The sequence below is a fragment of the Oncorhynchus tshawytscha genome, linkage group LG33 (genome assembly GCF_018296145.1).
Source record: "Oncorhynchus tshawytscha isolate Ot180627B linkage group LG33, Otsh_v2.0, whole genome shotgun sequence".
Taxonomy (NCBI): Eukaryota; Metazoa; Chordata; class Actinopteri; order Salmoniformes; family Salmonidae; genus Oncorhynchus; species Oncorhynchus tshawytscha.
In genome coordinates this window covers 43,376,026-43,392,391 of record NC_056461.1, presented here as the reverse complement: position 1 = coordinate 43,392,391, position 16,366 = coordinate 43,376,026, and the positions used below count along the sequence as shown (strand labels likewise).

At 43.2% G+C, this 16,366-nt stretch overlaps 1 protein-coding gene across 1 annotated transcript in view; it reads left to right on the top strand.

Moving 5' to 3' along the window:
- LOC112231457 (tripartite motif-containing protein 3-like) overlaps positions 1 to 5,263 on the top strand; it is a 66,472-nt gene extending 61,209 nt beyond the window's left edge. The window contains exons 14-15 of the mRNA XM_042311235.1: positions 1,727 to 1,867; positions 3,984 to 5,263. Of these exons, the coding sequence (XP_042167169.1) occupies positions 1,727 to 1,867; positions 3,984 to 4,136 (294 nt within the window). The 3' untranslated portion in view covers positions 4,137 to 5,263. The remainder of the gene's footprint in view (positions 1 to 1,726; positions 1,868 to 3,983) is intronic.
- Positions 5,264 to 16,366: the final 11,103 nt, after the last annotated feature.

The window sequence follows — 16,366 nt, the reverse complement described above, 5'->3', positions numbered from 1 at the left end:
CAGCCCGCCAGGATGCTCTCGATTGTGCATCTGTAGAAGTTTGTGAGTGCTTTTGGACTATTTTGTAAATTACATAGCCGAAGTCAAGACTCGGTATGATTGTCAGTTTTACGAGGGTATGTTTGGCGGTATGAGTGAAGGAGGCTTTGTCGTGAAATAGAAAGCTGATTCTAGATTTAATTTTGGATTGGAGATGCTTAATGTGAGTCTGGAAGGAGAGTTTACAGTCTAACCAGACACCTAGATATTTGTAGTTGTCCACATATTCTAGGTCAGAACCGTCCAGAGTAGTGATGCTAGTCGGGCGGGATGGTGCGGGCAGCAATCGGTTGAAGAGCATGCACTTAGTTTTACTAGCATTTAAAAGCAGTTGGAGGCAACGGAAGGAGTGTTGTATGGCGTTGAAGCTCGTTTGGAGGTGTGTTAGCACATTGTCCAAAGAAGGGCCAAATGTATGCAGAATGGTGTCGTCTGCGTAGATGTGGATCAGAGAATCACCAGCAGCAAGAGCGACATCATTGATATATACAGAGAAAAGAATCGGCCGAGAATTGAACCCTGTGGCACACCCATAGAGATTGCCAGAGGTCCAGACAACAGGCCCTGCGATTTGACACACTGAACTCAATCTCAGAAGTAATTGGTGAACCAGGCGAGGCATTCATTTGAGAAGCCAAGGCTATTGAGTATGCCGATAGGAATGCGGTGATTGACAGAGTCGAAGGGGGTAGGGGTAGCCAGGTGGAAAGCATGGCCAGCCGTAGAAAAATGCTTATTGAAATGATCGATTATCGTAGATTTATTGGTGGTGACAGTGTTTCCTATCTTCAGTGCAGTAGGCAGCTGGGAGGAGCTGCTCTTATTCTCCATGGACTTTACAGTGTCCCAAAACTTTTTGGAATTAGTGCTGCAGGATGCAAATGTCTGTCTGAAAAAGCAAGTTTTAGCTTTCCTAACTGACTGAGTATATTGGTTCCTGACTTCCCTGAACAGTTGCATATCGTGGGGTCTATTCGATGCTAATGCAGAACGCCACAGGATGTTTTTGTGCTGGTCAAGGGCAGTCAGGTCTGGGGTGAACCTAGGGCTATATCTGTTCTTACTTCTACATTTTTTTTAATGGGGCATGCTTATTTAAGATGGAGAGGAAAGCGATTTTTAAGAGCTTCCAGGCATCCTCTAATGACGGGATGAGGTCAATATCTTTCCAGGATACCCGTGCCAGGTCGATTAGAAAGGCCTGCTCGCTGAAGTGTTTTAGGGAGCGTTTGACAGTGATGAGGGTGGTCGTTTGACCGTGGACCCATTACGCACGCAGGCTTAAGGTTTGTTTTGTTGTTTTGTATTGAATCAAGTTAGTATTTTGTCTCAGTGTATTTTGTAAATAACTTTGCCGGCTATAACTAACTTTGAGCACTGTAAATAATGATGGACACTTATGAACCTGAACCTTATGCATCTCAAAGTTGCATAGTCTACTGAATCTCTGCCCTTAACAAGATGTCTACCCTGCATATTTTACTGAATCTCTGCCCTTAACAAGATGTCTACCCTGCATATTTTACTGAATCTCTGCCCTTAACAAGATGTCTACCCTGCATATTTTACTGAATCTCTGCCCTTAACAAGATCTCTACTCTGTATATCCTACAGGTAAACTATCCTTTCAACCCCCCCACAGGTGTGACCTCACAGAGGTATGTGTGTGTCTACTTCCTGTCCCCAGGTGTACAGTGCGGACGGTGAGTTCCTGTTTAAGTTTGGTTCCCATGGCGAGGGGAACGGCCAGTTCAATGCCCCCACCGGAGTTGCCGTGGATACCAATGGGAACGTCATCGTGGCCGACTGGGGCAACAGCCGCATACAGGTGAGGCCACACCCACAGCACCTGATACAAGGTGAGGCCACACCCACAGCACCTAATACAAGGTGAGACTATACACCCTGTATATAGTCTCCACATTGACTCTGTACCGTAACACCCTGTATATAGCCTCCACATTGACTCTGTACCGGTACCCCCTGTATATAGCCTCCACATTGACTCTGTACCGGTACCCCTGTATATAGCCTCCACATTGACTCTGTACCTGTACCCCCTGTATGTAGCCTCCACATTAACTCTGTACCACCCTGTATATAGCCTCCATATTGACTCTGTACCGGTACCCCCTGTATATAGCCTCCACATTGACTCTGTACCGGTACCCCCTGTATATAGCCTCCACATTGACTCTGTACCGGTACCCCTTGTATATAGCTTCCACATTGACTCTGTACCGGTACCCCTGTATATAGCCTCCACATTGACTCAGTACCGGTACCCCTGTATATAGCCTCCACATTGACTCTGTACTGGTACCCCCTGTATATAGCCTCCACATTAACTCTGTACCCCCCTGTATATAGCCTCCAAATTGACTCTGTACCGGTACCCCTGTATATAGCCTCCACATTGACTCTGTACCGGTACCCCCTGTATATAGCCTCCACATTGACTCTGTACCGGTACCCCCTGTATATAGCCTCCACATTGACTCTGTACCGGTACCCCCTGTATATAGCCTCCACATTGACTCTGTACCGGTACCCCCTGTATATAGCCTCCACATTGACTCAGTACCGGTACCCCCTATATATAGCCTCCACATTGACTCTGTACCGGTACCCCTGTATATAGCCTCCACATTGACTCTGTACCGGTACCCCCTGTATATAGCCTCCACATTAACTCTGTACCCCCTGTATATAGCCTCCACATTGACTCTGTACCGGTACCCCCTGTATATAGCCTCCACATGAACTCTGTACCCCCTGTATATAGCCTCCACATTGACTCAGTACCGGTACCCCCTATATATAGCCTCCACATTGACTCTGTACCGGTACCCCCTGTATATAGCCTCCACATTGACTCTGTACCGGTACCCCCTGTATATAGCCTCCACATTAACTCTGTACCCCCTGTATATAGCCTCCACATTGACTCTGTACCGGTACCCCTGTATATAGCCTCCACATGAACTCTGTACCCCCTGTATATAGCCTCCACATTGACTCTGTACTGGTACCCCTGTATATAGCCTCCACATTGACTCTGTACCGGTACCCCCTGTATATAGCCTCCACATTAACTCTGTACCCCCTGTATATAGCCTCCACATTGACTCTGTACCGGTACCCCCTGTATATAGCCTCCACATTAACTCTGTACCCCCTGTATATAGCCTACACATTGACTCTGTACCGGTACCCCCTGTATATAGCCTCCACATTGACTCTGTACCGTACCCCCTGTATATAGCCTCCACATTGACTCTGTACCGGTACCCCCTGTATATAGTCTCCACATTGACTCTGTACCGGTACCCCCTGTATATAGCCTCCACATTGACCCTGTACCAGAAGCACCTGTATATAACCTCCACATTGACCCTGTACCAGAAGCACCTGTATATAACCTCCACATTGACTCTGTACCGTAATACCCTGTATATAGCCTCCACATTGACTCTGTACCATAACACCCTGTATATAGCCTCCACATTGACTCTGTACCGTAATACCCTGTATATAGCCTCCACATTGACTCTGTACCATAACACCCTGTATATAGCCTCCACATTGACTCTGTACCATAACACCCTGTATATAGCCTCCACATTGACTCTGTACCGTAATACCCTGTATATAGTCTCCACATTGACTCTGTACCGGTACCCCCTGTATATAGCCTCCACATTGACTCTGTACCGGTACCCCCTGTATATAGCCTCCACATTGACTCTGTACCAGAACCACCTGTATATAACCTCGCTATTGTCATTTAACTGCTTCTCTTTAATTATTTGTTACTTTTGTTTCTTTTTTTTTTAGGTATTTTTCTTAACTGCGTTGAAGGGCATTTCACGAAGGTCTGTTGTATTCCGGGCATGTGAATTAAAATTGGATTTGATTTGAATCCCCTTTTTTTCTTTCCCCAGGTATTTGACAGCGCTGGTTCCTTCCTGTCCTATATCAACACATCAGCTGACCCTCTCTACGGCCCCCAGGGTCTGACCCTCACCTCTGATGGACACGTGGCCGTAGCCGATTCTGGAAACCACTGCTTCAAGATCTACCGCTACCTACAATGATAGAGAGATGGAAGGAAGGATCGGGAGGGAGAGAGAGAGAGGGACATGGAGCCATGGCTGACTCTTCAAAGGTTTGAGGGATGAATGGTAGGAGGGGTGGACAGATGGAGGGACAGAGAGGTGGACCCACAGAACAACTGCATCAAAGCCTACTGCTTCCTACAGTAGGATGGATGGATGGATAGATGGACGGACAGACAGACAGACAGACCGAACCACGGTTCTTATACTACTACCTACAGTAGAGGGAGCCAGTTGGGAGTCTCCCCTGTAGCTTTACCTTGTTCCACGTATGTCACTTTCTGCCAAAACTCTCCAGCCAGACAAGGGAGAACTGAACTCCCCGTTAGGAGGCTGGAGTGAAATGGAAAATACGACTTTACCGTAGGGGAATCAGCGACAACAGGAAAGTTAATATGTCCATACTCTATTAAACAGTGTTAATATGTCCATACTTCACACCCTGGTTGTGTCTATTCCATTGGGGACCACTTTGTAAACAAGTGGAATCGATTTAGCGTGTTATCCCCTTGGGTTGTAGTCAGCCATCTTTTACCCAGAAATCTAAAGGAGTGTTCCATCCGCCATTTTGTGTGATCTATATAACCTTATATAGATGTACACCATGTATATTTGTTTTAGTTTGTTCTAGTTACGCAGAAGAAGAACTCAGCCACTGCACATGATACAGAATGTGACGTTGAACTGTATGAATTGCAAATATCAAGAGCACAAAGTTATACACTTTTCTATTTGTGTTCTTTTTCTAAAGAACTTAAACAAAGGACTTGTTTGTTTAAAACATGTTTTATTTCTACATGATTTTATCTTAAAAAAAAAAAAAAAAAAAAAAAAAAACGTGTTTAAAAAAAAAAAATCTAATTTGCTGCTGTTTAGATGTCCTCCTGTCCTCCTCTTCTTGGCCTCGGGTGTGTCCCAATAATTCCTCCTTCTTCCTGAAGTGTGCACTTGTTTGGGCTAAAGTGAGTTACCGTTTACCGTACCAGTCATGTCCTTGTAATAGAGTGGACGTCCCCCGGGAAATCAAATCAAATCACATTTATTTATAAAGCCCTTCGTACATCAGCTGATATCTCAAAGTGCTGTACAGAAACCCAGCCTAAAACCCCAAACAGCAAGCAATGCAGCAAGCATTGCAGGTGTAGAAGCACAAATTAGTCTGTTTAAACTAGAGATATCTGTATTTTTTTGCATGGGCTGCCTCTCAATCCACCACATCCGCCAACGTCGGCTGTCCACATCTGTGGTGGAAGGTGGCAGAGCTACAGCAGTGCTTGTCAGACCAGGAGACATCCCCAAAAATCGATCTTCTTGTGAAAAGGCCTGTAGTGTTCGCACGGAAAGCTGAGACTCTCACAAATGCGTTGGTGTTCTCCGTTTTGCTCTACTAGCTGTTTTGACTAGCTATTTTGCCAAGCTATTTTGCCATGTATGAATATCTTTTCCAATTCATTTATATTGGCTAATAGACATTTGGGAAAAATATCTTCGACTCCTCCGTCCTCTCTCCTCCGTCCTCTGTGACCCGGAAACCGATAAGTGGTTGAGGAAAGTGTCAATTAGTTTGTAGGGGAATGGAAGAGTGTCTTCCACTCCCCGGGTGTCCCCCCCCCTCCCAGAGTATCCTCCCCGGGTGTCCTCCCCTCCCCGAGTATCCTCCTTTCACCTAGGATAGTCCTTTATGGAAGAGTTGTAATATATGCAACAACCCCCTTTGAATCAGCTGTTGTTTTGTCAGAGGAGAAGAAAAGCAAGCAGACATTTAAAAAAAAACATGCTACTCAAGGTTTTATCTGGAATATGTCTGCCACAACTAGCAACATTTATTTCTACCACTATACACGTATATTCTGGATTCTGTTTGCCGTATGGCGCGCCAATGGACAAGGAGAGTCTCATTTCAATTACATTTTTATTTGGATAGTCCGGACGATCTGTTGATGAGAAACTGCTTGCTCAGGTCAGGGTTAGAGCGAGGGTTAGTAGATAGTTATTTGAAATGTTACAGGTCGTCTGTCGAGCCAAATAAAGTGTTAACCTCATGTCAAAACAAGCACATTCGCTCTCCTGGACGAGGAAGGAGGAGTTAAATAAACAAATTGTGAATATCCCCAATAAAGGGAAGTGGACACTTCTGGAGAAAGGAGAGATTATTGGAACGCAGGCCTTGTGAGACTGTAGCACTGAAACACTGCTCATCAGCGCCCTCTAGTAGGGGGAAACATCCACATCGACTATTATACTGAAATATATTTTTGTACATTGTTGTTGTTGGACATTACACAAAGACGATTACTTTCAAAGGAATAATGTATATATATATATATATATATATAACTCTGTGTATATTCAAATATTGCTGTCTATATCATATTCTAAAAGTGTATATTAATTCCTTATTGTTGTTATGGCTGACGAAAACACTTCCTTATTGTTGTTATGGCTGACGAAAACACTTCCTTATTGTTGTTATGGCTGACGAAAGCACTTCCTTATTGTTGTTATGGCTGACGAAAGCACTTCCTTATTGTTGTTATGGCTGACGAAAGCACTTCCTTATTGTTGTTATGGCTGACGAAAGCACTTCCTTATTGTTGTTATGGCTGACAAAAGCACTTCCTTATTGTTGTTGTGGCTGACAAAAGCACTTCCTTATTGTTGTTGTGGCTGACAAAAGCACTTCCTTATTGTTGTTATGGCTGACGAAAACACTTCCTTATTGTTGTTATGGCTGACGAAAGCACTTCCTTATTGTTGTTATGGCTGACGAAAGCACTTCCTTATTGTTGTTATGGCTGACAAAAGCACTTCCTTATTGTTGTTGTGGCTGTGGCTGACAAAAGCACTTCCTTATTGTTGTTGTGGCTGTGGCTGACAAAAGCACTTCCTTATTGTTGTTGTTGTTGTGGCTGACAAAAGCACTTCCTTATTGTTGTTGTGGCTGTGGCTGACAAAAGCACTTCCTTATTGTTGTTGTGGCTGACGAAAGCACTTCCTCCACGGGGGTTTGCCAGTATTTGTATTTGTTCTGACTTTCATATCAAGTCACATACACATGTTTAGCAGATGTTATTGGTCACATACACGTTTAGCAGATGTTATTGGTCACATACACATGTTTAGCAGATGTTATTGGTCACATACACATGTTTAGCAGATGTTATTGGTCACATACACATGTTTAGCAGATGTTATTGGTCACATACACATGTTTAGCAGATGTTATTGGTCACATACACATGTTTAGCAGATGTTATTGGTCACATACACATGTTTAGCAGATGTTATTGGTCACATACACATGTTTAGCAGATGTTATTGGTCACATACACATGTTTAGCAGATGTTATTGGTCACATACACATGGTTAGCAGATGTTATTGGTCACATACACATGGTTAGCAGATGTTATTGGTCACATACACATGGTTAGCAGATGTTATTGGTCACATACACATGGTTAGCAGATGTTATTGGTCACATACACATGGTTAGCAGATGTTATTGGTCACATACACATGTTTAGCAGATGTTATTGGTCACATACACATGGTTAGCAGATGTTATTGGTCACATACACATGTTTAGCAGATGTTATTGGTCACATACACATGTTTAGCAGATGTTATTGGTCACATACACGTTTAGCAGATGTTATTGGTCACATACACATGTTTAGCAGATGTTATTGGTCACATACACATGTTTAGCAGATGTTATTGGTCACATACACATGTTTAGCAGATGTTATTGGTCACATACGTGGTTAGCAGATGTTATTGGTCACATACACATGTTTAGCAGATGTTATTGGTCACATACACATGTTTAGCAGATGTTATTGGTCACATACACATGTTTAGCAGATGTTATTGGTCACATACACATGTTTAGCAGATGTTATTGGTCACATACACGTTTAGCAGATGTTATTGGTCACATACACATGTTTAGCAGATGTTATTGGTCACATACACATGTTTAGCAGATGTTATTGGTCACATACACGTTTAGCAGATGTTATTGGTCACATACACATGTTTAGCAGATGTTATTGGTCACATACACATGTTTAGCAGATGTTATTGCGGGTGTAGCGAAATGCTTGTGTTTCTAGCTCCAACAGTGCAGTAATATCTGACTAAATGCGTATGTTACTAGTGCCAACAGTGCAGTAACATCTAACAATTCACAACAATACACACATCTAAAAGTAAAATTATAGAATTAAGAAATATATACACATTAGATTGAGCAATGTCAGAGTGGCATTGATTCAAATACAGTAGAATAGAATACAGTATATACATATGAGATGAGTAAAGCACTATGTAAACATTATTTAAACCTTAGTAAAGTGACCAGTGATTCCTTGTCTATGTATATAGGGCAACAGCCACTAAGGTGCAGGGTTATGTAACCGGCTAGTGATGGCTATTTAACAGTCTGATGGCCTTGAGATGGTCTTTCACTGTTCAGAAGGCTTTCTTTGTGGTAAATGAGAAGCACATTGCCAGATAACAGACAAGGTCATGCGGAAAGAGTTCCACCCACATGCAGTTATATTTTAATTCAAGGGTGGCTCTTCCTAGAGACCTATACCCTCCTGCAGGGTTATGTTCCAGTCCTACTCAGAACACACCTGATTCTATTAATCAGCTCCTCCTCAGGATATTGGGTATAGGGCTGGAGCCAAAGCCTGCACGCCCAGTAGCTCTCCAATATGACGGATGGCCAACCCTGTTCTAATTTCCCCTGTTTGTGTGAATAAATCATATGCTCTGTGCTGCATCTCAATCCACCACACCCCATGTGCCGCACTACAGATCCTGGATCTGATTCCAGGCTGTATCACAGCGGTCTAAGGCACTGCATCTCAGTGCTAGAGGTGTCACTACAGATCCTGGATCTGATTCCAGGCTGTATGACAGCGGTCTAAGGCACTGCAACTCAGTGCTAGAGGTGTCACTACAGATCCTGGATCTGATTCCAGGCTGTATGACAGCGGTCTAAGGCACTGCAACTCAGTGCTAGAGGTGTCACTACAGATCCTGGATCTGATTCCAGGCTGTATCACAGCGGTCTAAGGCACTGCATCTCAGTGCTAGAGGTGTCACTACAGATCCTGGATCTGATTCCAGGCTGTATGACAGCGGTCTAAGGCACTGCAACTCAGTGCTAGAGGTGTCACTACAGATCCTGGATCTGATTCCAGGCTGTATCACAGCGGTCTAAGGCACTGCATCTCAGTGCTAGAGGTGTCACTACAGATCCTGGATCTGATTCCAGGCTGTATCACAGCGGTCTAAGGCACTGCATCTCAGTGCTAGAGGTGTCACTACAGATCCTGGATCTGATTCCAGTCTGTATCACAGCCGGCCGTGATTGGGAGTCCCCATTGGGCGCCGCGTCGTCCGGGTTAGTGTTTGGCCCGGGGGTAGGCCGTCATCGTAAATAAGAATTTGTTCTTAACTGACTTGCGTAGTTAAAAGTTAAATAAATAAAATAGAAAATACAAAGGATTGGAAAGGGAGGGAGTAAATACTCCTAGACTCATGTTACTGATTTAGGACTGTCTATCCGGAAAATATTGTATTTGCTTGAGTAATCTCCTACCTTGAGTGATATTCTTACTGACCCCCACTAATGCATGACCTAGACTAAAACAAGCTCGGACTAAACTAAGCCAACACTGAAATAAAATCAACAGAAATATGACGTTACTTTTACAAAGGTGCTGTATAATATACAGTATACATTTAAAATAATTTGTTTTGTATTTTGTTCAGATCGTATGATTACAAAAGTATGTATACAATTTTAAATAAATGAAATATTAAAGACACAACACCGTCATGGTTTTCTGGGTGCTTTGTTTGTGTGGTTTAAGATATACACTGCCTTTCAAAAGTTTGGGGTCACTTAGAAATGTTGTTTTTGAAAGAAAAGCTATTTTTCTTGTCCATTGAAATAACATGAAATTGATCAGCAATACAGGGTAGACATTGTTAATGTTGTAAATGATTATTGTAGCTGGAAACGGCTGATATTTAATGGAATATCTACATAGGTTGACAGAGGCCCCATTGTCAGCAACCATCACTCCTGTGTTCCAATGGCACGTTGTGTTAGCTAATCCAAGTTTATCATTTAAAAAGGCTAATTGATCATTAGAAAACCCTTTTGCAATTATGTTAGCACAGCTGAAAACTGTTGTTCTGATTAAAGAAGCAATAAAATGGGCCTTCTTTAGACTAGTTGAGTATCTGGAGCATCAGCATTTGTGGGTTCGATTACAGGCTCAAAATGGCCAGAAACAAAGAACTTTCTTCTGAAACTCGTCAGTCTATTCTTGTTCTGAGAAATGAAGGCTATTCCATGCGAGAAATTACCAAGAAACTGAAGATCTCATACAACGCTGTGTACTTCTCCCTTCACAGAACAGCACAAATTGTCTCTAACCAGAATAGAAAGAGGAGTGTGAGGCCCCGGGGCACAACTGAGCCGGAAACAGACGCCTCAAGTCAAGTTAAATAAAGGTAAAATAAATTTGAGAGGGAAGCCTTTACCTTTATTTAACTATGCAAGTGGGTTAAGAACAAATTCTTATTTTCAATGACGGCCTAGGAACAATGGGTTAACTGCCTTATTCAGAGGCATAGATTTTTCCCTAGTCAGCTCTGGGATTTGATCCAACAACTTTCCAGTTTACTATTCCAACGCTCTAACCACTAGGCTACCTGCCGCCTCTAAAACCGGTTTTCCCATTCGTACAACAACTTCTCTAGATCAAACCTCCCGTTCTCCTAGAATAATAAAGAACATAACTAATAATAATTTAAAACATTTCTCAGCCTAAATTACATTATTTTCTGGAGAACTCTGATTTAGTAAATACAACAAAACATTGTCCAGTTAAATTTTATTTTCCAAATGTTCATTAGTAACACAAGGACGGTAGGCTATACACAGTATTGCATTTGTAATTTGCACCAATGACAACATGAACAAACACAATCCAAAAAAGCCATTCTTTCCAAAATACCCAATATGCATTGCAATCATTTCATTAGAATGATGTAAAAACGCTAAAATTCTAAAAAATAAAAAGTTAAAAATAATAAATACATTGATATTCAAGGGTAAATGAATAACATGATAAAAATAAAAACTGCAAACAAAGACAACTGACCTTGTGTATTCTTGGGGTGCGTTCAGTTCAATTGAACGTTTGCTACATTGCGTAACAGTTTGTACTGAACAACACCTTTCCCCAAAACGTTCTTGAACAGACTAAGGGACATTTACTTCATTTGGTGAGTGTGACTTGAAGCAATATGTTACGTATTTAAAAAGTGCGGCTGTACATTTAACCTCCAACCGCTCTCCTTTTCTCAACTGGTCGTTCAGTACAGCACTGTTTCATTTGAGCTTTACACTAAAGTCATACTGAACGCAGCCCTCTATTTGAACACAACCCCAGTGGAACATTCTGGTTGGACCGCAGATGGTCAAGACGACCATGCTCAAATGGACCAATCAGCAACCAGAGCAATGTGACCTGAACGGACACAGAGCCAATAGGAAAACATTCTACCCCTGTAAAACAGTGTTCTCCACATGTTAACGCACCAACATAAACAACAAAAGCCAGATCGCTTTCAGCATGAAAATGTTTTGGAACGTTCGGATCGTGTAGAACAAACATACCTCTGACATGTAGAATAAGGATTCACGTCATCTCGATTCATGGCACATCTGTAACGTTCGAGAAAGTTTGGCAACTGAACATGGCCCAAGTGTCAGCACTTTACAATGGAATTGGTTAAACCTTTACGAAATGATGACGAACCAAAAACTACACACAGGTTAAAAAACTTCATCTAAAATGGACTATTCAAATAAAAACACAAACAAGATTATTCACAACCATCAATAAACAGGATGTAATGTTATTGACAACAACGAAAAACAGGATGTTATGTTATTGAACAAAAAACAGGATGTAATGTTATTGAACAAAAAACAGGATGTAATGTTATTGAACAAAAAACAGGATGTAATGTTATTGAACAAAAAACAGGATGTAATGTTATTGAACAAAAAACAGGATGTAATGTTATTGACAACAACGAAAAACAGGATGTTATGTTATTGAACAAAAAACAGGATGTAATGTTATTGAACAAAAAACAGGATGTAATGTTATTGAACAAAAAACAGGATGTAATGTTATTGAACAAAAAACAGGATGTAATGTAAAGTTAGACAACAAAGAACAGGATGTAATGTAAAGTTAGACAACAAAAAAACAGGATGTAATGTTATTGACAACAAAGAACAGGATGTAATGTAAAGTTAGACAACAAGAACAGGATGTTATGTAAAGTTAGACAACAACAAAAACAGGATGTAATGTTATTGACAACAAAGAACAGGATGTAATGTAAAGTTAGACAACAACAAAAACAGGATGTAATGTTATTGACAACAAAGAACAGGATGTAATGTAAAGTTAGACAACAAAGAACAGGATGTAATGTTATTGACAACAAAGCACAGGACCCATTAATAGTCAATGTAATGGTACAGAGTATATGGAACATACAGGCACCTGCCATAATAAAAAGGAAACTCGAGTATGAGGGATACAACGTATATTGAAAGCAGGCGCTTCCACACAGATGTGGTTCCTGAGTTAAGCAATTGACATCCCATAATACTTATGTTCATGTATAAAAATGCCCTGATACTTTGGAAAAAAAGTGATTTAAAAGAGGGGTCTCATAGGAACATAGGGGGTTTAAAAAGGTGTGTGTGTGTGTGTGTGTGTGTCAGTCACCAGATCTCAACCCAATTCAACACTTATGGGAGATTCTGGAGTGGCGCCTGAGACAGCGTTTTCAACCACCATCAACAAAAAACCAAATGATGGAATTTCCCGGGGAAGAATGGTGTCACATCCCTCCAATAGAGTTCCAGACTCTGGTAGAAATCGGTGCCAAGACACATTGAAGCCGTTCCATCTCGTCGTGGCCCCACATCCTATTAAGTCTCTTTATGTTGGTGTTTCCTTTATTTTAGGAAATTCAGAGTAGTCCTCCATTTCTGCACATCAACTATGGATGCATCTCATATGGCACCCTATTCCCTATGTAGTGCACCCTATTCCCTATGTAGTGCACCCTATTCCCTATGTAGTGCACCCTATTCCCTATGTAGTGCACCCTATTCCCTATATAGTGCACCCTATTCCCTATATAGTGCACCCTATTCCCTATGTAGTGCACCCTATTCCCTATGTAGTGCACCCTATTCCCTATGTAGTGCACCCTATTCCCTATGTAGTGCACCCTATTCCTTATGTAGTGCACCCTATTCCTTATGTAGTGCACCCTATTCCCTATGTAGTGCACCCTATTCCCTATGTAGTGCACCCTATTCCCTATGTAGTGCACCCTATTCCCTATGTAGTGCACCCTATTCCCTATGTAGTGCACCCTATTCCCTATGTAGTGCACCCTATTCCCTATGTAGTGCACCCTATTCCCTATGTAGTGCACCCTATTCCCTATGTAGTGCACCCTATTCCCTATGTAGTGCACCCTATTCCCTATGTAGTGCACCCTATTCCCTATGTAGTGCACCCTATTCCCTATGTAGTGCACCCTATTCCCTATGTAGTGCACCCTATTCCCTATGTAGTGCACCCTACTCCCTATGTAGTGCACCCTACTCCCTATGCAGTGCACCCTATTCCCTATGCAGTGCACCCTATTCCCTATGTAGTGCACCCTATTCCCTATGTAGTGCACCCTATTCCTTATGTAGTGCACCCTATTCCCTATGTAGTGCACCCTATTCCCTATGTAGTGCACCCTATTCCCTATATAGTGCACTAAATTTATTAGACTCTTTGCAAACTGGAACCCATACATCCTGAGGCTGCATTCATTGTAGCTGGGGATTTTAACAAGGCTAATCTGAAAACAAGACTCCCTAAATTGTATCAGCATATCGATTGCGCAACCAGGGCTGGCAAAACCTTGGATCACTGCTATTCTAACTTCCGCGACGCATATAAGGCCCTGCCCCGCCCTCCTTTCGGAAAAGCTGACCACGACTCCATTTTGTTGATCCCTGCCTACAGACAGAAACTAAAACAAGAAGCTCCCACGCTGAGGTCTGTTCAACGCTGGTCCGACCAATCTGATTCCACATTCCAAGACTACTTCCATCACGTGGACTGGGATATGTTTCGTATTGTGTCAGACAACAACATTGACGAATACGCTGATTCGGTGTGCGAGTTCATTAGAACGTGCGTTGAAGATGTCGTTCCCATAGCAACGATTAAAACATTCCCAAACCAGAAACCGTGGATTGATGGCAGCATTCGCGTGAAACTGAAAGTGCGAACCACTGCTTTTAATCAGGGTGACCGGAAATATGACCGAATACAAACAGTGTAGCTATTCCCTCCGCAAGGCAATCAAACAAGCTAAGCGTCAGTATAGAGACAAAGTAGAATCTCAATTCAACGGCTCAGACACCAGAGGTATGTGGCAGGGTCTACAGTCAATCACGGATTACAAAAAGAAAACCAGCCCCGTCACGGACCCAGATGTCTTGCTCCCAGGCAGACTAAATAACTTTTTTGCCCGCTTTGAGGACAATACAGTGCCACTGACACGGCCTGCAACCAAAACATGCGGCCTCTCCTTCACTGCAGCCGAGGTGAGTAAAACATTTAAACGTGTCAACCCTCGCAAGGCTGCAGGCCCAGACGGCATCCCCAGCCGCGCCCTCAGAGCATGTGCAGACCAGCTGGCTGGTGTGTTTACGGACATATTCAATCAATCCCTATCCCAGTCTGTTGTTCCCACATGCTTCAAGAGGGCCACCATTGTTCCTGTTCCCAAGAAAGCTAAGGTAACTGAGCTAAACGACTACCGCCCCGTAGCACTCACTTCCGTCATCATGAAGTGCTTTGAGAGACTAGTCAAGGACCATATCACCTCCACCCTACCTGACACCCTAGACCCACTCCAATTTGCTTACCACCCAAATAGGTCTACAGACGATGCAATCTCAACCACACTGCACACTGCCCTAACCCACCTGGACAAGAGGAATACCTATGTGAGAATGCTGTTCATCGACTACAGCTCGGCATTTAACACCATAGTACCCTCCAAGCTCATCATCAAGCTCGAGACCCTGGGTCTCGACCCCGCCCTGTGCAACTGGGCACTGGACTTACTGGACTTCCTGACGGACCACCCCCAGGTGGTGAGGGTAGGCGACAACATCTCCACCCCGCTGATCCTCAACACTGGGGCCCCACAAGGGTGCGTTCTGAGCCCTCTCCTGTACTCCCTGTTCACCTATGACTGCGTGGCCATGCACGCCTCCAACTCAATCATCAAGTTTGCGGACGACACAACAGTGGTAGGCTTGATTACCAACAACGATGAGACGGCCTACAGGGAGGAGGTGAGGGCCCTCGGAGTGTGGTGTCAGGAAAATAACCTCACACTCAACGTCAACAAAACTAAGGAGATGATTGTGGACTTCAGGAAACAGCAGAGGGAACACCCCCCCATCCACATCGATGGAACAGTAGTGGAGAGGGTAGCAAGTTTTAAGTTCCTCGGCATACACATCACAGACAAACTGAATTGGTCCACCCACACGGACAGCACGTGAAGAAGGCGCAGCAGCGCCTCTTCAACCTCAGGAGGCTGAAGAAATTCGGCTTGTCACCAAAAGCACACAAACTTCTACAGATGCACAATCAAGAGCATCCTGTCGGGCTGTATCACCGCCTGGTACGGCAACTGCTCCGCCCACAACCGTAAGGCTCTCCAGAGGGTAGTGAGGTCTGCACAATGCATCACCGGGGGCAAACTACCTGCCCTCCAGGACACCTACACCACCCGATGTTACAGGAAGGCCATAAAGATCATCAAGGACAACAACCACCCGAGCCACTGCCTGTTCACCCCGCTATCATCCAGAAGGCGAGGTCAGTACAGGTGCATCAAAGCTGGGACCGAGAGACTGAAAAACAGCTTCTATCTCAAGGCCATCAGACTGTTAAACAGCCACCACTAACATTGAGTGGCTGCTGCCAACACACTGACTCAACTCCAGCCACTTTAATAATGGGAATTGATGGGAAATTATGTAAAATATATCACTAGCCA